At 59.1% G+C, this 23,685-nt stretch overlaps 1 protein-coding gene and 1 long non-coding RNA gene across 4 annotated transcripts; both read right to left on the bottom strand.

The window, feature by feature from the left end:
* Positions 1–271: 271 nt before the first annotated feature.
* On the bottom strand, positions 272–13,831 carry SLC4A3 (solute carrier family 4 member 3). Of its 3 annotated transcripts, XM_037029213.1 has the most exons (23): positions 13,673–13,830; positions 13,364–13,507; positions 12,861–13,026; positions 11,990–12,273; positions 11,779–11,894; positions 11,150–11,349; positions 9,439–9,587; positions 9,128–9,308; positions 8,546–8,681; positions 8,082–8,265; positions 7,557–7,656; positions 6,923–7,107; positions 5,883–6,108; positions 5,461–5,679; positions 4,970–5,118; positions 4,584–4,778; positions 3,921–4,139; positions 3,518–3,607; positions 2,809–2,975; positions 2,135–2,388; positions 1,617–1,786; positions 1,277–1,450; positions 272–598 (listed from the first exon to the last, which is right to left on the bottom strand). In XM_037029213.1, the coding sequence occupies exons 2-23, from the start codon at positions 13,412–13,414 to the stop codon at positions 521–523; spliced, it is 3,693 nt and encodes a 1,230-aa protein (XP_036885108.1). In that variant the 5' UTR covers positions 13,415–13,507; positions 13,673–13,830; the 3' UTR covers positions 272–520. The 3 variants fall into 3 exon arrangements, with proteins under 3 accessions (XP_036885108.1, XP_036885109.1, XP_036885110.1); XM_037029214.1 differs by lacking the exon at positions 1,277–1,450 and having other exon boundaries at positions 13,673–13,831; XM_037029215.1 differs by lacking the exons at positions 11,150–11,349; positions 11,779–11,894; positions 11,990–12,273; ... (1 more) ...; positions 13,364–13,507; positions 13,673–13,830 and adding an exon at positions 10,047–10,426.
* A 5,127-nt stretch (positions 13,832–18,958) lies between these two features.
* LOC118975422 (uncharacterized) lies at positions 18,959–23,415 on the bottom strand. The gene is made up of 3 exons (XR_005064048.1): positions 23,115–23,415; positions 19,866–20,219; positions 18,959–19,473 (listed from the first exon to the last, which is right to left on the bottom strand). It is a non-coding gene; the product is annotated as an uncharacterized LOC118975422 (long non-coding RNA).
* Between the last annotated feature and the right edge of the window lie 270 nt (positions 23,416–23,685).

Here is a 23,685-nt window from a genome sequence, read left to right as displayed (position 1 = left end):
CCCCCACTCGCCCTTCTAAACAAGGGCTGGATTAAAGGCATGTGACCTTGAGCCAGACCTTGAGCCACCAGCTCTTCTGCTGCACTTGAGGGGCTCAAGAGGCTGATAAGGCCTAGCTCTGACCTTCTGTGGTCTTGATTCTCCCTTTTCCCCAAGAATTCTGTCCTTGCCTCAACCCTCTTCTCTGGTTTTGATGACCCTGAAAATGGAATTCTTCCAATTCCAGATAGATAAATATGGCCTAAGAAATCAGACAAGGAACCAAGAAAGAGAGGCAGACACAAGACAAGGGGTGTGGTTATAATGAGCTCAAAACCTGTGCCTGTCTGGTCTGAGAAAGGACCTGGATGAGACAGAGCCTCGGGCAGAGGCCAAGGGCCCCTCCAGCCGCAGCAGCATCGTGGTCCCAGGCACATCTTTGGGTCATGAGGGGCCCGCTGGCCCTGGAGCTGGGCTCTGGCAGGGCCCAGGCGTCAGTCACTAAGGTGCCGGGGCCTCTGAGGGGCACTGTGTCAGAGGATCACACGGGCATGTGCAACTCATTGTACTCATCCTGCCCATCCTCGTCGAAGTTTGGTTCGGCATCTTCCGAGTCCAGCTGCAGGAGGAGCAGAAGGTCAGCAGAGGCAGGGATGCCCACTCAGCCCCGCTGTTCCCCAGCTCCTCCCCTGGCCAGCAGCCCTCGCAGCTCCCAAACCTTCCCAGGCCTCACTGTCTGAAGGCACTGTGACCCCAGATCCAAGCACTTCCCTTGGGCCAAAACCTCATACTCCCCACAACCTGCAGAGGCAGCTCCTAATAATAACAAGACTAACCACACCACACGTGAAGTACTTTCTTGGGGCCACTCCTAGCCCTTGCGGTATACCAGCTCTTGCGGTATACCTCTGCAGACCACGTTTGGGTGGGTGATTTGCAAAAAGACGTCCCTTCCTCTAGATGACAAAAATAGGGCTCAGATGGATTTCAGCACCACCCCACCACACTCGTCCCTCAGCTCTGCGCTTCTGTTCAATGCACAGCCCGCACAGATGTCTGCGGCAGCCTTGTGCTTACTCACACCAAATCCATCACACCCAGTTTTTTACCCGGATTAGTGTCTAAGTCTCACAGCAACCCGTTAGCCCCATTACATAGATGCAAGTAAGATTTCAGAAGGGCAGGTAACGTGTGGATGATCAGACAACCAGCAGGTGGCGCAGCAGAGACTGGAACCCAGGTCTCCCTGATTCCAGGCCCCCACTGCCGGGACACTGCCCCTGGCTCAACCCCGTACCGCCTGCAGCTCTCTGTCCTGGAAAAGCCGGGGCAGAAGGCAACGCCTCAGAGGCACCGTGAGCAGCAACAGGAAAGGAAAGGCGAGCGAAGCCGCTGTGGACTTGACCACCCAGAGCAGCGCGATGCATCCCAGCTGGATGCAGGTGAACAGGTGCATCCGCCACGTCTTCACCTGGGAACAGGCAGCAGGTCTCACCACACTCCCACTCACATCTCTGGGGACTTGGCTCCCCAAGTCCCAACTTATCTCCATTGTCTCCTGTCTGTGTCTGGCCCAGGGACGCCTCGGACCCTCTCCCCATCACCCATCTCCCCATGTCCACACTTCTTGGCCATACCTTGGTCACGTAGGGCTCCTCGGGATGGTGTTTTGCTGGCATGAGGATGAGCAACAGACGCCGGGACAGCTGGATACCAGACAGTGATGTGACTCCCATGTACAGGAAAATCCCGAAGAGCACAGCTAATGGGATCTGGCGCAGCACAGCCCCCATGACGATGGACAGTCCTGCAGGAGATGACACAGACCGACCTGACCCCTCAGACAGTCCTGTGCGGACAGACAGGCCTAGTGGGGAGGGGACGTGGACCATCTAACTGATGAGCTTGGCCTCATCACCATTGACAAGAGAAGATGGAGCAGGACAGAGAACCGGAGAAGGATTTAGGAAAAGGGAGCTCGCGGAGGGTCAAGAAGCAAGGCTGGTGGGCAGGGCAGGGGCCAGACAAGCCACATGTGGAGATTCAGAAGGGACCTGGGCCAACCCTGGAATAGAAAGTCCATTTTAGGCCTTGGGGTCCAAGGAGACAAGTCTGTGGGGCAGGGGCCAGGGCCCTGCAAGGTGGACGCTCTCACCAACGAGGCTGGAGATGAGCACGCCGGTGACCCTTTGCTCCCGCACCTCCTGGATCTGGGGTTTGTCTCCAGGAGCAATGGCCGTGCGCATGACGGTCAGGGCATTGACGTGGGTGACTGAGCGGACGGTGGCAGCTGTGAGCCAGGGCAACCCAAAGAGCCCGCAGAGTCCCCCCAGGGAGCCGATCAGAAGCAGGTCCAGGTGGAAGCCGGAGCCTTTGAGCAGCCTCCTCGCCTTCTGGCTGACAATGAGCCTACGGGGAGAGGATGATGTGGGGGCAAGTCAGGGCCGACAGCCTGCCTGGCTCGCACAGCACGGATGGGGTGCGGGGGGAGCACAGGCAGAGAAGAGCTCTTCCCGGGACCTGCCAGCTGCCTCTTTCAAGTGCCCAAATTAAAGTTCTCACATGTAAGCAAATTTGAGCCAAATTCCCACACTGTGGATATTTGAAACACCACAACAGCCAGATGCCAGATCTCACTACATTGCGGTTTAACCAAAATGAGAGAATGTGAGCATCGCTGAGTGAAAGAACGTACCCCTCGAGTGTTCTGAAGACTGTCAAGTGCCACCCTGCACATGACACATGTCAAAGCAACCCAGGGAGACTGTCCCCTTTGCCGCCAACCCCACCGCTCTCCACACGTCGCCCAAGATCCCCTAGTCCTCTCACGCAGTGATCTGGGTCTCCATGAAGATCAGGATGAGGACCAGGAGGGCGGGGACAGCAGCTGCCATCATCATCCAGGGCGGGAAAGGACGGGCACTGCCCAGAGGCGGGATGAACCACGTGCGCTTATGGGGGGAGGTCACCGAGAGCCCCGTGGGCACTGTCAGCTTCTGCATGGCCAGAAGGAAGACAGGGTTCAAGGACTCTGCCCCCCATGCTAGGAACCCATGCAGCCGATGCTCCCACCAAGCTGTGCGTCCCCAGCATCGGGGCTCGAGGGACGTGGGATGTGAACAGGTTCTGGGGAAATTAGTTTTGCACCCTCCGAAGTTGCTGCTCCTCTGAGGCTTTGGGATAGGGTAGAGACGTGGCCTAGTTTCTCCTAGATCCCCAGAACTGGCAGGAAACCCGCGGTGGGGTCACCTGTCATTCTGCCCCCAGTCCCATACCTGCTCCTCCAGGACTCTTGCCTAAAGGGTCACACACGGCCTCAGACCACCCCAGGTGGCCTCCTCAGCAGGACCACATCCCTACTTCTGAAACCCCCAGCCCCTCCATCCCAGTGTGGCCCCAGCAGGTCACTGCCACTCCACTAAGAAAGCTGGATTCCAGCCCTGACCTTGGCTGCTGGGGCAATGGGGATGTGTCTTAGCCTGCCTCTCAAGGCCCTGGGGCAAGAACCAGCCGCTAGAGGGGGCCGGGGCTTACTCACCTGCGTGTAGGTGTCTGTGATGGAATAATCCACCAGGACCATCACCAGGATGGAGATGGGGATGCCAAAGTCCCCGATGATGCGGCGGGCCTTAGGAGAAGGGAGCAGAGGCGGGGGCGAGGGTCAGGAGACCAACGGGGGCTTATTACCCGCGAGTTCTCCTGGATCTGAGCTGGTTCAGGAAGTTCCCCAACCCATCCCTTTCAACCCCATGGGTGCCAGCCAACCCAGGTGGGCATTCCTCTTCTGATTAGACTTCCCAAGGCTTCTGATGGGGGTGGGGCTACCCAGACTGATTTTAGGTCCATGTGCTGACCAGGAGAAGGGGCAGCCCCTCCCTGGAGCGGGGCCGGGCAGTGACGGCAGGAACTAAACAAGTCCCACACTCCTGCCAACCACGTACCTTGCCTCCCAGGAAGCGGCTGTTCCTGAACTTGCGTAGGAAGAAGGCAATGAGGAAGGTGCCCAGCATGAGGATGAGGGACAGCAGAGCTGTGTTGGGCTGGTTCCTCGGGCCCGGCGGCCCCTCGGTGGGCGGCAGAGCACTCCCATTCAGGTCCGTCCTGGCCTCCAGTGCCGCCTCGGGGGGGTAGAACGGCAGCAGCGGGTGCTCCATGAACACCTGTGCGGGGTACAAGGGTGACTTCGTGCTCCCTGGGCAGGCGACCCTGATTTCATCACCATTGGTACACCTGCAAGACCAAAGGCTGGCCCCTCACCGACTCACCCGGCAACAGTGACACAGGACACCCAGCTTCAACACATACACACCTCTACAAAAGGGGACCAAGGACACCCCAAGTGCGGACAGTGACCACTTCTTCCTGTACTTACGCGGCTGAATCCTGGGGTTCTGAACAACACCCGTGGGTTTGACTCCTTCCCCCTCAGCTCAGACCTAACCCAGGTTGCCCCCGCCTCCCACCCCCCACACCCAACAGAGTCCCCCTCTTTGGGCCCTCTGCCTCCAGGGCCCCATGCTGCCCCCTCCCGGGCTCTTCCCCCCAGAGTGCTGCCCACCTGCATCCACACCAGCCCCACCCCCAAGACCTCTCCGGCCCTCCACCTTGTAGAGCTTGTGGAAGGTCTCGTAGATGAAAATGAGAGAGATGAGGAAGGCGAAGATCTCCTGGGTGAAAGGCGAGATGTAGCGGACCAGGAAGCTGCCCTCGGCGGCCACCAGAGCAATGACGAAGACCACCAGCCAGAGGCCAACCCACACCCGGCCGGTGAGGTACTCCAGGTCCTGGGACTGGCAGAACTGGCAGCGGAGAGCGGGGTGGTCACCCACGGCAGCCTGCCCTGGACACCAGGGCCCCGTGGGATGTGGGGGAGGAGGGAAGGTTAACGCCAAGAGGGAGGAAGGGGAGACCTATCACCTGGGCTGAGAGAGGAGGGAGAGACAGGGGAGGGGCAGGTGATCCCTGGGGAGGAGCAGGGCAGGGCCGTCACCTTGAAGAAGGCTTCTTCAAAGACCAGCAGTGGCCCTGAGAAGCCAACCACAAGCAGCGGCTGGGCCCCCAGCAGAGAGAAGAGGACGCCCAGCACAGCCGTGGACACAATCAGCTCGGACACGCCCATCAGCCCTTCGGTCTTCTCCCCTGGGGAGGGCAAAGGTCAATGGCATGGCCCTGGCTTCTACCTGGCCTCTCTTCCTCATCTAGCCTACCTTAACCCGGGGACCCAAGAAAGGAGCAGTCCCCCAGAGCAATGCACAGCACCCCTCTCCCCGCCCCCAACCAAGGTGATCATGGGATCCTCCACCTCTTCTCGCTCCATAGCCCCCAAAAGCGACCCCTGGACCCCCCTGCCCCAGCAGCTCAGGGCGGTCACACTGGAGACTCTCCCCTCACACCCATAAGCCCATAAAGGGATCTCTGGGACACCCAGACCCAGGAACCCGTGGGTGACACCGAGCCCCCTACCTCTCGCCCCCCCCTCACCTAGCAGCCCCCCGAAGGTGATAGCTGGGCTGAGGGCAGCGAAGTAGATAAACAGCACGGCGGCCACGCACTGGGAGTGCAGGGCGTCCCGCAGGTCGCTGGGGTAGTGCGGGTACCGACGCTTCACGTCTCGGACAAGCCCCCCAAACACAGAGCCAGTCCGTCGCAGGGGGTCGTCTTCAGGGGTCACCTCGGGGCCCCCCAGTTCCACCGACAGCTCTGAGGAACAAGGGGCTGCTGGAACACAGACCACCTTCTCCCACTTGGAGGCCCTCAATCCTTCCCAGCGGGGCCCAGGGGCAGAGGTTTGGGGTTGGGACCAGACACAGGATCTGGGAGCCAGGATGGGGCTGGAGTCAGGGCCTGAGAAGCTGTGTCAGGGAGCCTGGGGTGCGGGGGCTCTGGGCCCCAAAGGGTCTGACCTTTCCCAGGGGCCACATAGCCTCCCTGGGCGCTCATCTCAGCCTTGGTCTGTTCGCGCTCCCGCCGCTTCCTGAGCAGCTCGCGCTGGAAGGCAGCCACAGAGCGCAGCAGGTCTCGGCCCTCCACCTCCGAGGGCGGGATCACGATGCTGCCGTCCAGGAACTCGCTGATGGCGCTCAGGAGGTCCTGCCGGTCGTCTGCCTGGTAGGCCGCCTCGTGAAACAGCTGGGGGCAGGAAAGCAGGGGCTGAGCCGACCCAGGGAGCCCCTGAAAGGGGGCTGCAGGGAGGGGGTCTTAGGACGTTCAGCCACACACACAGGTCAAGTCCAGTGTCAAAATTCTGAATCAGGGGCCCTTCTTGTGGGCTGGCAGCTACAGCCAGAACACTGCCCCTCCGAGTGCCTGCCCCCTACTCCCCTGGGAGCCTCCAGACTTTTCCACAACACAGCCACGGCAGGGCTAAGCCCCTGGAGGCAGCGCAGAGGCCCTCCAGGACCTCTCGGAATGACAAGCAGCCACATCCTGATGGTTGGCGAGCCCAGGGTCCAGCAGAAGTAACGCCTGCTTGAGTGTGGTTGGGAGGGTACTAATGTGGGTGTAGTAATTTAAGGTTTTAATTGGAACATTTCACCTAAAATGTCATGCGCTGTGCTTGAGCAGGATAGTGTTATGTCCAGAGTTACCTGCCTAAGATTTTATAATAAACAAGGGGCATTATTTGTGCCAGACCCCGTATTCCAAACATCACACTCCTGTCCAAACCCAGGACCAGCCACAGCAAAGACCCGCACATCAGCCTGTTCGAGTCTCACGTCACACCCAAAACCTGGAGGTCCAGGCTGCATCTCTCCTGCTCCTGCCTCCCTCCCCCACGGCCCCAGCCTCCCCTGACTCCAAAGCACTGTCTCCACCCAGGAGGGCCTCCCTCAGCCTTGCATCCGTAGGTGCCCTGGGCACAGTGAGAGAGACAGACAGGGAACGGAGGTGGGCCCAGGGGAGACAGGCCTTGAGTGCCCAGCCCACGGGCTGCAGGACCAACCTTGTCAGACATGAGGGTGGCGATGGAGCGCCCGAGCTCGTGGTAGTCGGTGCTGGTGTGGCTGGGCCCCAGCATCACGAACAGGAAGCGAACCGGCACGGGGACCTCCAGCACGGACTCCAGGAGCACAGCCTCATTCAGCCGCACGAAGGCTGCCGCTGGCTGCTCCAAGAAAGGCACACAGCCTGGGGGAGAACAAGGCACAGGGTGCTGGGCACAGGGGAGCGGCCTAGGCAGGCCCCCGGGGGACGTCTGGGCCATCGCGTACACTCGGTGGGGCGGGGTGTGCTCTGCGTAAAGAAACCCCATCCGAAAGGAGACTGATTCTCCCTGTCCACACGTTTGTATGTTTCCCACAATTATCAACAGAGGGAAGGTAAGGGTTGTAAGGAAGGGGTGCTTTTTTCTAATTCTCACAAAGGCACTGTATGGATTAGCAGCTGTCCCAGAAGCCGACAACTGGAAGGGAAGCAGGCAGAGGATAGGTGAAGAAAGGGCTGGAGCCAAGACAGGTTGGGAGGTGCGGGTAGGGAGGGAAGAGGCGGCCTGCAGGCCAGAGCTCAAGACAAGCAGACCCCAGTGGAGGCTGCGGAGACCCCCGTGCCCCTGCCCCCAGCACCCGTCCTGTCCTTACCCACGAGCACCACAGTAGCCTCGGCATCTTCGGGAATCTTTTCCAGCAGCTTCAGGCTTTTCCCCCGGTGGCCGTCTCCCCCAGACAGATGGAGGGGCTTCTGAGGACGCAGAACTGGAATAGGGCTGGGACCCAGACCGCAGGCCGTGGCAGGCCCTCCCTCCCCTTGCTCCAGCCCTGGCCTCTGCCCTCCCACCCCTGGATCGGGGCCCTGCTTTCTCCCATCCCAGTCAAAGGAGGGACTGCTGGTGATGTGCCCTACACCAGGAGGGAACCCCTTCTCTGAGCCTCCCACGACCACCGCAGACTTATCTTGTTGAAAAGGCTACCCCGGGCCTGCTACATCCTCCCATTTAACTCTCCTGCTTCTTAAGAGTCGGGCCCTCACACTAGAGACCCCCCAACAGGCCTAGTACAGCACCAGGCATCCCACCTTCCTGACTCACTCAGGGAAGCATCAGTGGCCTCCCTTGAAACCGGAAGCCCTCCCACTCTCCCACCCCAGGTCAGAAAAAGGCGACTGACCTCCTTGGCATCAGGGTCATGAGGCCAGAGTGGGGCCGGCTCCCCCAGGTTATCGGCCATAGTAGGCACCGCCCCATCGGGGCCGTGACTGGGAGTGGGGTGGTGATTCCCCAGGACCGAGTTCATGCTGGAGCTGGACGTGTTTCGGGGAAAGAAGCCACTGTCCTTGTCATCATTGGGGTGGCTGAGGAAAGGGCAGACGAGGAGAGGCAGGTTAGGAAGGGAGGCCCATGGTGGACCAAGGTCGTGAGGGAGTGAGAAATGGAGGGTCAGGGCCTCTATCCCTTGGCCTCAGTGGAAGAAAGAACTTTCTAATGGTTGGTGCTGTCCAAAGGTGAGTCAGGAATGAGCTCCCCGTCACTCGAGGTACTCAAGCAGAGGCTGGAAAGTCACACAGGAGAGTCTGTGCTCCTGGAGGGACAGCTGCACCAGGAGGCCCCCTCCTGGGCACCCCACCCTGGCACCTGTGCTTCAGTAGGAGGGTGCGCAGGACGCTGGCCCTGTCCTCCGGCCGGATCTGGTCAGACACAATCATGGTCTCCACCACGAGGTGTGCGATGCCTGGCAGAGTGGTCTGCTCCAGGTCCAGGAGGGCAGCTCCTGGGGGCACAGAGGAGGGGACACAGTCCCATCAGATAGAAGAAAACCACACCCCAGCTGCCATGTGCACCCAGGCAGACAAACATGCACCCAAGCAGATAGGCAATCCCACGTGGCCACGGCCCAGCCAAGTTCTGAAGTGCAGCACAGCAGGAGGGCGTGGCCCCTCTCCACCCCAGGAAGGAGACATCTGTTGGTTTCGTCCACATGGACTGCTGTCCACTTTGCCCAGGTCCCAGGACAGCGCCAGGTCCGGGGATACAGCTCTGCCCCTCGGAGCTCACCGCTGGGCTGGCAGCTGGATTCCACATCCCCAACGCGGCAGCCAGACCTCGTCTGGGCCCAGGCCTCAGGGAGTAGTCCCCGGGAGCCAGGCGGCCTGGCACAGGCTCCGCAGTCTGGGCAGAGAGTGCACAGCCCCAGGGCCAGGCCTGCAGGGCCCCTACCATGGGCGATGGTCCTCCTGAGCTCCAGAAGGCTGCGGAAGGAGAGCGAGGCCACATGGGGCTTCCCCCAGCGCTCCGTCTCCTCCTCCACGTCCTCCTCAAACTTGATCCAGCGTGCCGTCTCCCGCCAGTGGGGCTCCTGGCTGCGGTCCAGCATCAGCTCATTCAGCTCCACAAACACCTGGGGTGGGCACCAAGGGTGAGGGCCAGGTGAGCCACGGAGACTGGGCAAGGCAGCAAGGAAGGGAAAGGGAGGCTCTGGGGAGCAGAGGCGAGAGGAGCCTGCGGGCCCACCCCCTCGGGTCCTGCACCTCATGAGGCCTCCGGTCTAGCTGCTTCTTCTTCTTCTTCCTGCGCAGGATGGGGGCCAGGCCACTGGGGCTGCCCCTCCCGCCCTGTGTTCGAGATGGCTTCTTCACTAAGTGCCGCCTCATGCCAGGGTTGTCCTCCAGCCGGTGACCTGCAGAGGAGGCAGGCTTGGCAGTGCCAAGGGTCTATCTCAGGGTCTCCGGATCATGGCCAGCCCTTCCAGCACCCTGCTCTGCCCAGCCAGCCCACAGTCACCCAGGGGCTACACCAATGGACTACCTTGTCCACTGTGGCTATTTCATAGATAAAGAAACTGAGGCCCAGGGAGGAGGAAGGACCAATCCAAAGCCACACAGGGAACCACCAGCCAAGCCACAGTAAAAAGGCAGACCCCAGCTCAGCCCACAGCCACTGCCTCTCACTCGGGAGTGTCATGACCCACAGAGAGTGGCCAGGCCCCAAGCCCTCAGCACTTTCCCCAAGCCCTCTCTCAGCACCCAGGTCCAACCCCACAGGTACAGGCAGATTCAGGCAGTTCCTCCCTCCCCTCCTCCCTGCCTGCCCCTTCCAGGCCAGCAGCTAGGGAAAGGCCAGCAGCCCATTTACTCACAAGCTGGTCCCCCTGCTATGGGGCTCAGCGGGTCCCTGGAAGACTCCCACAGGTCACAGTGTTCAAGGGCCAGCACAAACATCTCTAAGTCCTCTGAGGCCAGTGAGTCTCGGGGGCTGACAGCTGGAGCCCTCCCACGGCCCTGGCCCTCAGCATCCTGGGGCCCAGGGCTCAGGGCCCCATCGGGCGTTGTGACCTCCTCCAGCGGGCTCGTCATTCCCAGACAGTGGCCGAGGTCCCAGCCTCTGCTCCCTCCCAGAGCCCCGACTCTCCTAAGAGATGGTAGCCTGGACGGAAGTGGCCTTTGTCCAGCCAGAGCTGGGGATGGCTGGGCCTCTCAACCCTGACTCCCCACGTCCCTAGGATGGCTCCCGGCTGCTGTCAGCTCTCACCCCGGATCTGTAAACACACCCTCCCCCGACCCCACCCCCCCATCCTGCCACCACCACTGCTGCCGCCATCGGATTGTTCCTGTCCCTGTCCTCAGGCCCTGGCAACTTTCCATGACGTATTGAGCTCAAGCCCTCCTTCCCACCCCCGCCCACACACTGGTTCTGGGGGGAGGAAGGCGGGGTCAGCGATGCCTCTGGCCTGGGCACGGAGCCCCACGGGTGATGACAGGTGGCACAGAAACCAGGGCCTGATAAGATGGAAAGAATGTGCCGAGATCACAGCCAGGGCCAGCCAGGGTGGTGGGTCAGGAGGGAGGGGGCGAGCCCTCGACACAGGGAGAAGCAGGGCCTGGCCCAGTGGCTCCGACTCGGGGGGCTGGTTTGAAAAGAGTCTACCCCAAGAAGAGGACAGAGATATAATGATATCTCCAAACCTCAGGTGGAAGGGGGGCTCCCGGAATCCGGGGGTGACTCAGAGGACAGAATCAGGACAGAAGGGCAGAGATGTCATGAAGGAAAATCTCAACTCTGGAAATCGGAGCTGAAAGATAGTGAGCTCCCCGTCACCAGCCACATTCTACCAGACAGGGATACTGCAGAGGGTGGTGGCTCAGCCCTGGGTTGGGGAGAACACAGTGCCTCTCCAAAGTCCCTCACAGGCTTGGTGCTCATGGCAGTGAGCCATGGGGGCTACCACAGAGTGTCACTCACTTTTCATGTCATCCAGGTCCGCGGAGCCCAACATCTGGGCCTCCGCTTCGTCAGTGGGCACCTGCTGCTCTGGGCCACCCAGGCTGCCCAGGGCACTGCCTGGGCAGAGCCGCTCCCGAAGGTCATAGCTGGCTGATGGGCTCCAAGGCCGGCTCTTCTCCCCAGAGACTCGGGAGGCCCGGGCCCGGGGGCTGGGGCAGCTGAGGAGGCAACAGACAGCCTTGGACTTGACAGGAAGCCACAGTGGAGATGGACCAGGTTAGAGAGTCCCTTTGCCTCCAACTCAGGGCAAGGCCTGGAGTAGCCCCCTGAGCACTAGACATAGGCCCCTTCCTCCTGGGCAGAGGAGAAAACTCACCGCCACCCTCCTGCCCCCATCGCCCTGGACTCCCTTCCTCTCAAACTCCACCCTCCTCTTCACTCCAACACCCTGTCTCCTGAAGGAGTCTTCCTCCTCTTGGCCCTCTGATTCCTCCTTGCCAATCATGTGGACAGGGAGGGCCCCCCGCTCCCCACCTCCTCTGCCCCCTCTCCTCTCCTCTTCCCTTCTCTGGGGTCAGAGGAGGACACATTCTCTGGGATCAGGCAGGAGCCCGGGACCGCCTCTGAGCTGGGCTGGAGGCCAGTACCTGACCAAGTGCTGAGGACTCTTGTCGGAGCGAGGCGCCCCTGAGGACAGGGGCTTGGTGGGGGCAGCCCTTCCAGAGAGGCTGGGACTGTCATCCTCGTCACTTCCAATGGAGAACTGCGGACAAGCCAGATGTGTCCTGGGCCCCTGCCCCACCCCAGCCAATCCGCACTCACTGAACAGCTAGCCCACCCTCAGGGGTAGACACCTACCTTCGCTTTCTGTGGGGACCCTGAGGGTGGGGGCTCCACAGGCTCGGCCTCAGATTCCCCTGCCTCCTCCTCCTCCTCCTCTTCCTCCTCCTCCTCCTCCACCCCCACTCCCCCCTCCTCCTGAATGGGAGGGGTCCCCTCGGAGGGGGCAGCAGAGGTTTTCTCCTTCTTCTTCTTCCTCCTGGCTTGCCGGGCAGAGGCAGGAGGCAGTCGCCGCAGCTTGTGGGGCGGAGGCAGGCGCACCGAGAGCGGGTGGTGAGTGTGGTGGGATGTATGCCGGTGAACTGGGGGTACAGGAGGGTCAGTTGGGGCCCCCACAGCAGATGGGGCCCCCACACCACCCTAGGGACACACACCTTATCTAGCTCAAGGCCTCCACCGAGGGCACCCTAGCCCTTCCTCCTGAGCCAGGCTCCCCCTAACACCTGTGTGCACCACAGCCTGCCAGAGTGGGGAAATGGGAATAATGCAAAGGGGGTCCATGAAAGAGAGGTGGTGGGAATGGGAGGGCACAAGGCAGCGAAGGAAGGAGAAGTCAAGTCAGAGAGCTCAGGAGGGGAGATGAGGAGGCAGAGAGAGGCGGGCCAGGGGTATGGCAGCCTCCGGGAAGGGGAAGGTCACTGAGCAAGGCCTTGGGCCCACATCCCTACATTTCCCCTGCGACTGGGACCGGGCTTCCCTGGCAGGTGGACAGGCGATGGGTGAGTGAGGCAGGATGACTTAACATGGCATGGTGGCCCAGCACAACGTCCAGCACAGCGTCCAGCACAAGATGGCACTGAGTGACCAAGCCAGTGGTGAGCACGGTGATGGTGGCAATGAAGGTGATGGTGGTGAGGGCAGCCGCACTAGGGGTCCCCAGGCTACCCACACTCAAAGTCCCGCTCGCTGTAGCTGCGGCTGGGCTTCTCAGGGTCCCAGGCTGGGGGCTTGCTGATGAGGTCCCCAAACCTGCTCACAGCCAAGGTCTTGCCCAAGTCATCGTCCTCCTCCTCCATGTCTGGGCTCAGAGGGGGCTCCTCCAAGGGCACCCGGACCTGCAGGTTCAGACAGCTCTCCTAAGGACCCTTGACCCATGAACGCCCCACACCCACCCCAATTCCAAGCCCGGTGTGGAGGCAGGGGAGACCAGCAAGCTCCATCTTCCACAACTCCTTCTTCCAGGGCCCCAGGCTGGGGTCAGGACCCCAGGGTCCCCGGGCTTGGGAAGACTAGACAACAGATCTAAAAAATACCAAAAGACCCCTCTTTCTCCATACCGCCTTATCCCAGCTCCATCTTGGAGCTTGGAGGTCCCAGGGTCAGCCAGAGGGCACCCCAATTCTCTCTGGGATCTCCCCCGCTCCTCATTCCCTATCCCCATGCGTCAGTCACCTGGGGTAGGGGGGAGGCGCCCCCGGGCGGCGGGATCACTCCGTTGGCCATGGCCGGGAAGGCGGCTAGGGAGGCTCCCGCTCACTGAGGGACCGGTAACCCGGGCGAGAAGAAGAGGGTGCTGCGGGGACCTAGTGGGGAGTCCTGGGGGAGAAAGGTGGGGTCAGGATTTCGCATGGCCGTCCGCTCCACTCCCCGGAGCCCGATCCCCCGCCCGCCCAAGCGCCCAACCTAGGCCCGGCCACGCCCGGGATACCCTGGGGCCCGGCCCTGGCCCGTCGCGCCCCGCCCCACCCTGCCCTGCTGTACCTCGGGGCTCCGGGACGTGCGGCGCCTGGGCCGGCCTCTGCACCCCATCTCCCTCCGACTCTTGCTCCGGAGCCTGTCGCCGCGCGGGGCCGAGCAGCCCGGGGGCGCCCAGGGCGGAGGGAAGCAGAGCCGGCCTGGCGGACGCAGGCGCCGGAGCCCGCAGCCCGCGGCTCCACCTCCTCCCGCTCCGCAGCTCCGCGCCGCCGCCGCCGCCGCCGCCGCCGGGCAGCACAATGGGAGGGGGCGTGCGGTGACTCACCTCGCCCCGGCCGGCCGGGCCCCACGCGCGGCCCCCACGCGCGGCCCCCGCAGCACCCCACCAGCCCTTTCTCTGGACGTCCCACACATCGCTGGGGCACATCCCTCCCTCATCTTGCTTTTAGCCTCCCCTCCCCTCAAGAGCCGCGGGGGCGACCCCTCTGCAAACATAAGCCCCTCCAACCTGAGTTCACAGCAAGGGGAAGCATCCACCACATCTCCATTCAGTCTCAATATAGCCCCAAATGCTGAGCTTCTGTCAACCATGCACCACCCAATATTTGACCTTGGCCCCTGTTTCCCCACCTGTAACCAGTGGGGCCTGGAATAGGAGTGTTCCAAAGTTCCATGGGGCTCTGAGATTCTGTGGTTGTTTCCATTCCTCTCTCCCTGGTCTCCCACTCCCTGAGGTCACATCTCCTTTTCCAAGGGCAAAGGGTCTTCAGACCAAATTAAAGGATTCGACCCTCCAGGGGTCTCCCTAAAACTGAGCACTTAGCACAAGGCCATGTGCACTAACCCCACAGTCACATGCATTAAGGCATCCCTGAATCCTTAGGAGGACACAAAAGGAGGTCAGGGGAGAGTAGGAGATGGAGCTGCTGGGCAGGAGAAGGAGGAACTGGCCAGGCCCAGGAGAGGAAATCAGCTCCTAGGAGGAGGGGGGAAGGGTGCTAGCCCTGATGGAACTTCATGAGGGGTAAAGTTTCAACCCTGTGAACTTGGACGTGTAATTTGCCCTCTCCAACCCTGGCCTTCACGTGGTTCCCAGCCCAGCCCAAAGGAAGATTGTTCTACATTCAGAGCCACACAAGGGGCAGAGGGGGCGGACAGCTAGTGTCCATCCAGCGCCCACTTTTCTTTATGCGGTAGCGGCGTGCCAGGCCCTCTTCCAGTTCATCTCAGCCTTCCCACCATGGAGGCTCAGGGAGGCTTGTTATCCGGCCATGGTCACAGCTGGGAAGCAGGTTGCCATCAGGGCATCACTGGTGTATAGGTGACTGCCTGAGCCACAGCCCCCTTTCACTGACAGGGTGCTTGACCACCCTGTGTCACAGGGTCTTGAGAGGGTGAAACAAGACACCAGTGTGGGAGTCAGCTGGGTACAAGCAGAGCATGTGAACTGTGCCCCAGACCTCAGGACGTGAGACCCATCTGTTATCGGCTGAAGTGCGTTCCTTCAAAATTAATATGTTGAAGTCCTTATCCCCAGTACCTCCAAATGTGACCTTATTTGGAAATAGCATAGTTGACAGACGTTAAAATAAGGGCAGGCTGGGACAGGGTGGCTCCTTTTCCAGTATGACTGATGTCCTTATAAAAAGGAAAATTTGGACACAGACGCACTCAGGGAGAACGCCGTGTGAAAACTGGTGTTATGCTTCCCCAAGCCAAGAACTACCAGAAGCTGGGAGGCCTGGAACAGACCCTCCCCCGGCCTTGTGATGGCCGCCCCGCACTCTCATACGTCACCCCAACCCTTTCTCACTCTGACCAGGTTAACTCGGTTCCAAGTCTCCACCTTGAGTGTCGTTTGAGTGGAGCCTTCACTTCCTCTGGTCTTTAGTCTACCTCCTACACCTGGACATGGCCCCAGTCCGTCTCCTACCCAGTCAATTTGGACAGCAGCGCCGTAAATACCAGGACAGCCTGAGGTGGGTCTTGCCAGCCTGCGAAGTCATGAACTGGGCCTGGGACACTGATGCCCATGGACACCACTTGGCTTGTCCTCTGAGGCCCTGCCACAGGTCCCGCTCTTCCTGAGACCCTCAGACTCCCACGTTCCTCCCAGCTGGGGACTCCTCGAGGCCTCTGGCAGCCAGCGGCTTCAGTCTCTCGCCTTGCAAACCCTTTCCTGTACCTCCTAGCCTGTGGGATGGTGAGGTGCAATCTCCCGTGAAAAGACCCTAGGAACTTAGGCCCCCAAGTTCATCTCTCCTTTGGGGTGGGGGGGCCGCCAGCAGCCAGTTATGTCAGGTTTGCTTTCATCATTCCAGCGCAGACCTCCTGGCATCCTGGAGGCTTCTCCATGGTGTCCCACTGCCTCCAGTCCCCCAGAATGCTGGTCCCAGTGGGCTCTTCATTCCTGAGATGAGAATGCTCCTTGTGTGCACAAAGGATGGCCGCTGTGTATGTGTATGTGTGAGAGAGAGAGAGAATATGTGTGTGGCTGCCCAGCTCAGAACCTGGAGATATTCAACAGTGACAGGGAAGGTGACAGCAAAGGCAGAAGCAGCACAGAGCATCCCTGTCGCACTGGCGTTCACGGCCCAGTCTGACTTGAACGTCCCCACTGCAGGCTTCCCAGATGAGTTTCTTACGGAGACTACACCTTTGCCACCAGGAGCCACACGGGGAAGGGATTAAGCGCGACGTCTGGAGCCAAGTGGCCTGAGTGCCCAGCCCGACTCTGCTGCCCGACAACCGCATGACCTTTCTGGGCCTCACCTTCCCCATCCGCGTGAGGGGGATAACGACAGGGATGTGGAGACAGTGAGGTAAGGTCAACCCTGTAAAAAGCACCAGGACAGTGCCTGGCACAAAGTAAGTGCTCAGTGTTAGCTAAGCTTCACTACTACAAATCTAAGATACATAAGTACAGTGCTGGGAGGCCCTGAGGTGACTGGCAATATGAAAAATGATGAATACACACGCAGGAATGAAGTGGGAGTTGACTCACACTTACAAGGGTGTTAAGTCCTCCAGATGCCACCCGTGCAAATTCACAGTTGAAACAGAAGATGACAGGAAGGCCAGGACCACCTTGACCTCCACCGGGGTCGAGTCGGACACTCCTTGGCCAACGGGCCCGTCTGTACCTTTGTAGCCCTGAGTTAGCAGGCTATAGAGCTTCTTCGAGATAGTAAGATGTGGGTTCAAGTAGTCCCAGGTTGTCACTTAGACAGACCTGGAACTCCCCTTGTCAAGAATGCCTCCTCCCCGCTCTCCAGAGAGCAAGGGCCTGGTGTCACTCTCGGTTGACCGGCCCCATGGTGAGACCTTACTTTTACGAGAGATATCGTGGCATTGGGAAGGAGCCCAGGCTCTGGAGTTGGAGACGCTCTCCATAAAATACCAGTTCAGTGCTTGGCACACACTGAGCGCTCAATAAATGCCATTCGTGTTATTTACTATTGCTGTTACTCCGCTGTGGTTAGTCCCATCGTAATCCTTGTGTCCCGCAGTAAACCTGGACTCAGCTTTGAAACAGAGCCCGTCTCAGGCCAGTGCTGCTGTCCCTGGAGGCTCTCACCCTACAGAACCCACCTTTTTAGCTCCAGAGGTGCAGGTTTATCTGGGGCTGGGATGACATTTTTTTAAAGGTTTTATTCATTTATCTTTAGAGGGGAAGGAGAGAGGGAGAGACATGTCAATGTATGGTTGCTTCCTGTGTGTCCCCTGCTGGGAACTGGCCTGCAACCCAGGCATGCACCCTGACTGGGAATCGAACCGCGACCATCTGGTTCGCAGGCCCGTGCTCAATCCACTGAGCTACAACAGCCAGGGCTGAGATGACATTTTGACATATGAAGCTATGTCCTTTCTCTCTCCTCTGCCAACCCCACCTGAGCAAGTAGCCTGCTTTGAATTGTGTTGTTCTGGGGAGTGGGGAGGGAGGTTTGCAGAGGAGGAAAAAGAAAGGGTAAGCAAGAGTAGACACAGTGGCAGAGGAGCGAGCCCTTGCCTTCCCCAGTGAGCAAAGCAAAAAGAGGTTCCCCAAGAAGCAGGGGTCAGAAGGGGAGTGAGTGGGGTGAGTCCTGCCAGCCCCCTGGGATGAGGAGTTCAAATAGAAGGCTGTTTTGAAAATGTTGCCAAGTAATATTTCATGCACACGCAAGAGCGTGAACAGAAACCTACTCACTCATTCTACATCCTACACCAGGCATTGGGTGCACACACATCTGTGAGAAAACCTGACATGGTCCTGGCCCTTAGGTAGCTTGCAGACAATAAGCAAGCAAATTACAGAATGGGGCGAGTGCTGTGGTGGGAAATGTTACAGAGAACATTCGGGTGACACAATCACAGACACGCTCTCTGAGAACCGCTGTGCAATGCAGGGCGGGCTCAGGAAGCAAGGGAGAGGAGGGCATTCAGGGCAGAAGGAAGAGCCTGGGACAGGCCCCAGAACAGAGAACTGATACTGCAGCGATACTTGCGCGCTGAGGATCTGGATGGTTTCCCTGGGCAACTGGGGTTCCTCTGAAACCTGGCACCACAGGGAGAGAGCGAAAAGGACTAGAGGGCCAACCCGTGTGGACATTCGACTACGTCTAGTTTCAGGGAAAACCAGAAAGGGCCTGAGTTAGGGATGCAGCCCCTGGGTGAGAATTGCCTTTCTTAACCTGGGTGGGCTCAGCTTCCTCCCCGTGAAACAGAGGTCACACGTCTCCTTCAGGGGTGTATTGAGCGCAATGACGTCAGTAAAATGACTAGGACGAAGACCAGCACGGAGCCAGGGCCCCAAAACGGCCATCATTGTATTTGCCTGCTTTATAATCTGCGTCCTTCGTGACCCAGCCCCAAGGTGACTGGCTCCTCTCCCTCAAAGGGACCGCAAGCTCCATGAAAGCAGAAGCATGTCTGATGTGTCCTCATACGCCACCCCCCACCATTCCTCTCACATTGAGCCTGGCACACTTGAAGAGCTCAATAAGCACCTGTGGAATTGAAGGCAAGTGCACAAGTAATTATAGCAACTAATAAACTGAAGAATGTTTTTGTGGAGGACAGAGAAGTCACTCGGTCCAAGACGATCAAATGACATGATGAGCCGAGGAAAAACATGGCACGGCCTGCTCGCACTCCCAGCAGCGTGCGAGGCACAGTGGAGAAACAGCCGCTCACGAACACGCGGGCTCATGAGATGATGAGCTTTTCCCTCTCCCGAGGGCCAAGGGCATTTCTAGGCAACAAAGCAGGTTGTAGGAACTAGCAGGCGGGGTTTTTTCTTTTTAAGATTGTATTTGTTTTTAGCGAGAGGGGAAGGGAGGGAGAGAAACATCAATCAGTTGGCTCTCGCACGCCCCCAGCTGGGGACCTAGCCCACAACCCAAGCACGTGTCCCGACTGGGAATCAAACTGGTGCCCTTTCAGTTCGCAGCCTGGCACTGAACCCGCTGATCCACACTAGCCAGGGCAACAGGCAGGTTTTTAATCCAGCATTTATTTAATGCTTTAAGGTTCACATAGCACTTCCACGTGCATCACTGCCCTCAACCATTTTGTGAATTGGGCAAGTTATTGATTAGCCAGCCTCAGGCCCTCATAATAGCTGCAGGCGCCACGACCCAGGAGGGGGAAGTTACCTACTCTCGGTTAAACAGTGAGCTGCAGAACTAAGGCATAATCCTGAATCTTCTGCACCTAAATTCACCGTGGTTCCACATGGCTGTCACGCCCCACTGGACCTTAGGTGGGGAGATGCAAACACCTCACACACCCAGAGCTGGCAAAGCATCGCAGGTGCAGAACCGTGGCTCAGTCTCCAGCCGAGGTGGCGGACAGTCTGGGCAGGGCGTTCTCAGAAGCTACTGCAGCATCTGGACAGAAGAGGAGGGAGGACCTCACCCTCACTCCACGTGCAATGACTCATCAGCAAAGACAACCCCCTCCCACAGAGACGGAGAGATGGGTCCTTCAAGCTGAGCTGCTTGCTCCCTGCCCCCAAATCCTAGGAAGCAGTGTCATTACCACTCAAGTGAGGAGGAAGTGCTACTGACCCCCGGGGGCTGAGTTTTAAAACATTTTGGGTAAAATGTAAACACAAGTCCAAATCACCCTATTCCCTCTGCCTTGTTCTCATTTTCACCACCCCCCCACCATCCCTTTCTGTCCCTCCCTCTAGACTTTACACGAACAGAAGCAAGCATGAATATGCATTTTATCCCCTCCCACCTTTTTTCCCACGGAAAATACAGCATTGTGTTGTTACCCAGTTTTGGGGAATGAATCCTTTTCCTCCACAGCCACTGCCAGCAAGCCCAAGGCCAGAGGCAGGCACTCGATCAGCACTTGTTGAGGGGAAAGCCAGCCCCCAAGAACAAATCAGTCTCAGGGGACAGTCCAGGGCACATAAGCAAGTCCTGCTGACCGGCATCTGTTCACAGTGGCAGTGGCAAAGCTGCCCCGCCTGCTCAGAGCACAGCAGGGTCTGCGGAAGTGCGCCTCGGCACTCCTCCTAGAGAGGCGCAGGGTTCAAGGTCACACGCACAACCACCACCTCTGTCTTCCGGGTCACCAACAGAAGAGCACCCACAGGGCAAAGGATGCAGAGGACATCGTTCAACTGTGAGAACAGAAACGGCCGGAGGCCTCCAGCACAAAGAAATGGAAGCAGCTCCTCTTTGAACTGCCCCATCCTCACGCGGCTTTGCAAACCACCCAAAAAAAACGGCTGCAGATTATTCGGCACCACCTGGACCACGACCTGAAGGGAGAATGCCTGTAAATGGGCCCTGCCTTCAGGAAAGGCCGCTGCGGCCCGGAGGTGGGGCAAGGCCTTCCTCAGGGCCCAGCGGGCTCTGGTTTGCAGAGGTACAAAACCTCGGACGGGGAAGGGGGCTGTGCACACTGCCAGGAAAGTGGACTAGTATTTTTGGGAAGTTTTAATTTGCTTCAATTAAAAATCCAGGCCAGCCCTGAGCAACACAGAAGTAGGTGAACTTCTTTTCTGAACCTCTGCAGTGTCTTTTCTGGGCCCCCTGCCTGTCTGCAGGTCTGTCACTGAGGGACACGCACCCCAGCCAGCACTTCCCACCTGGCCAGTCTGAGGTTCCTACCATTTCCTCCCCACTCTCCCGCCAGACCAGACCAGGGCCCCACAGGGGTGGGGAGGGAGGGAGAACCAGTGGGCTTTACGAGACAGCAGAAACCCTGCGTCGGGGGCCTCAGCACTGCCTCCCTGGTCTGGGTCCCATCCATCCACGACAGCCGTTTTCTTGAGAACACGGGCTCTGTGTCTTGTGATCAAAGGAATGTGAGAAACCCTGGGAAGATCAGCTGCTTTGAACAATGCGTGGCACAGTAAGGGTTCCCGGAGCCCTGGCTGTTAGGGTGTGACCAGCACCGTCATCTACAGGTGTTCCTCTCCATCTTCAAGGGAGCTTTAAATCCGGCCCCCAGCCAGGGGCCCTCCTGGCTGCCCTGGCCCTGGGAAGGGAGCTACTTTGGGGGAGGTAGTCTATGAGCCACTGGGGAGCCCCTCCTGCTCAGACATACACTTTAATGGGCTCTGCGGCAGGACCTGTGTCCTACTGGTCTCTGTCCAGAGAAGGTACAAAGAAATTCACCCATCCGGGGCACTTATGAAATGCGCAGATTTCAGGACAGGGGTAATGCTGGCCTGCACTGCAGGTCAGAAAAGGCAGAACTGGCCAGAGTGGACCTAACCATCCTGGCAGCCTTCTCCCACCTGGGGCCCAGCAGCCATTCCCCTGGAAACCCAAGGACTTCCAGTCCTTTGTGAGGCCAGCCCAAGTCTGAGCGACTGGCCCGCAGGGCACCCACTCCTTCCCATAGGACTCCATCCTCCAGGCCCCAGGGTTTGAGGAGGGCTGGCTGGGTCAAGGGTGGAACTGGGCTCCAGGGGGATTTAAGTCTTCTCCAGCATACTGCAACCTCCCCTCTCCTTCCCGCCCCCGCCCTGGGAGGCCCCACCTTGGGCTTCCCCAAAACAAAGTTTGCAGTGAGGCCTGACCCAGTTAACAGGACATGTGCCTCCCCTTGGGAACCTTCAGTGGAGGGCCTGTCGAGGAGGAAATAAGGAGTAGCGGGAAGACCACTACAACAGAACTACCCCTCTTGCCCCCTAAGTCCCCACCTTGTAAACCCTGAATCCCAGAAATGCAGCAGTCCCAAAACGCAGACACGCAAAAATGCAAACTCTTCTCTGTAACTCAACTTTATCCTTATAATGAACGCCCTTTTCTAACTAACAGGAAAGATAGTCAGGTGAACTCAGGCCACTGACGTAAACTCAATCGGCCCACAAGGAACCGGGTTGCATCCCCATTTGGGGTTGGGCCCACTGGTCCTCCTGCGGGACCAGGCACACCCTCCAGCACACTCTCAGCTGACTCCTGGGACCCACGGGATTCTCAGAGACCCCTCCTTTCTCCAGGCAAAAGAAATCTGCGCAACTGTCACCAGCGCCGGGTCCTAGCAGACTGCCACCTCCATCCGCCCTGGTGGCCTGACGAGCATCTGACAGGCCACCGTCCTCCCCAATACCAAGCAGGGCGCGAGGCCCAGGGCCCCATCACCCTGAGAGCCGCCTAATGCTAAGGGAACGGCTCCTCCACCACTTTCAATGCTCTTCTCTGAAAACCCTTCGCTCCCCACTCTGGAGTCTTTTCGGTTTACGGTCCCTCTCCAATCTCTTCTCATAGCTTAGCTCTTTTACTTAAAACCTAAAGATCTGGCATCTTCGTTCTCTCCATCTCCAGTCAGCTTACAGGGGAGAGACTCACCCAGGAATTGATACTTCAACTAGTATCTCACCACTCCCTGGGGGAAAGAGAAACTTCAAGTACAGTCCATCTGGGCCTGCCTATCCAGGACAAGTCACGGATTACCCAGGAGACACCTGACGCAGGGCAGGGTGGGCAGCGGCCCCTCTCTGAGTGGAGCTGGGCACACAGGCCCACCCACTACAGAAAAGACGGGGGCAGTGTCGCCGGCGGGTGTGCTGACAGCCCCCACTTGGAGTCACTCAGGCCTGGACTCGGCAGTTCTCCTCCATCTACCGGTGTGATCTTGAGCAAGTCATTCAACTCCTCCTAGCTTCAGTGTCCTCACCCGTAATAAGATGCCACCCACTTCCCAGGACCCCGTCAAGCACTAAGCTCAGCACCTGGCAAGTAAATGCTCCATAACAGAGAGCCATCTGTCCACACTCAAGACAACACACACACACACTCTGCCACACCCTGTTTGGGGCCCAAGGGCTGCTTGACCTGTCTCCCCAACACGACTTCCCCAAGCCCCTTCGAGTGTGCAGGGCCGGTCTACACACATACGTGGATGCCGCTACTCCACTGTGGTCACTCTGAGTACAAGACGCAGACCCCCACTGAGGCTGGCTCAAGTCAGAATAGGGTTCATGTAGTGAGGACCTTTCAGTGGCTCAAATTAGCTTAAACCAAAAAAGAAAAAAGGAGGGGCCTCCCTTTGCTCATATTACCTAAAAGTCCAGAGGTGACCGTCAGCAGGCACAGTTGGACCAGGGACTCCAGACACCACCTGGACTGGTCCCCGCGCCGTCTGCCTCCGGGCTCTGTCTTCTTTTCTCCGCACGTTCCAGTTCCAGGCCAGCTGCTGCAGGCTCACCCGCTCGGCAACCCTCGTGGGCGAAACTTCCTTCTTTCTTAACCGACCCAGCAAAAGGCCAGGTCTGGGTGCTGGCGGGCCGAACGTGAGCCTCCCCGCCCCCGTCACCCTGGCCGTGGAGACAGAGGTGAAGGAGTGGATCCTCGCCAGGAGGCCCCCCGCTGAGCGAGGCCGTGCTGAGCAGGCAGAAGGGGAAATCACCCAAAGCCAACCTCAACTCCACCCCTCTCCCCAGTCACCCCCTCATAGTCAGTGCCCCCGCCAATGGCCTCAGGTCCTCGTTAGTTCCCAATTCACATTCGACAGTGAGAATCTAACAGGCCCAGCTATTCGTGAGGCCGCGATTTCCATGCTGCGCCACAGGGCAGGTGCTGCTGGCTGAGGACTGGTGCCCACAGGTCAGGAGTCCTACTGGATCCCATCGG

Source organism: Sturnira hondurensis, unplaced genomic scaffold (assembly GCF_014824575.4).
Source record: "Sturnira hondurensis isolate 20B ecotype Veracruz unplaced genomic scaffold, ASM1482457v3 Scaffold0020237, whole genome shotgun sequence".
Classification (NCBI taxonomy): domain Eukaryota; kingdom Metazoa; phylum Chordata; class Mammalia; order Chiroptera; family Phyllostomidae; genus Sturnira; species Sturnira hondurensis.
Note: the sequence above shows the minus strand (reverse complement) of the source record. Positions and strands in the feature narration are given on the sequence as shown.

Bases quoted from the DNA above. Each gene is read 5' to 3' on its own strand.
- SLC4A3 (XM_037029213.1), bottom strand. From the start codon at position 13,414: ATGGCCAACGGAGTGATCCCGCCGCCCGGGGGCGCCTCCCCCCTACCC. The intron at 13,027-13,363 runs GTGACTGACGCA...CTGAACCTGCAG, and splicing joins GCGCCTCCCCCCTACCCCAG to GTCCGGGTGCCCTTGGAGGA. The intron at 7,108-7,556 runs GTAAGGACAGGA...GTTCTCCCCCAG, and splicing joins GGCTACTGTGGTGCTCGTGG to GCTGTGTGCCTTTCTTGGAG.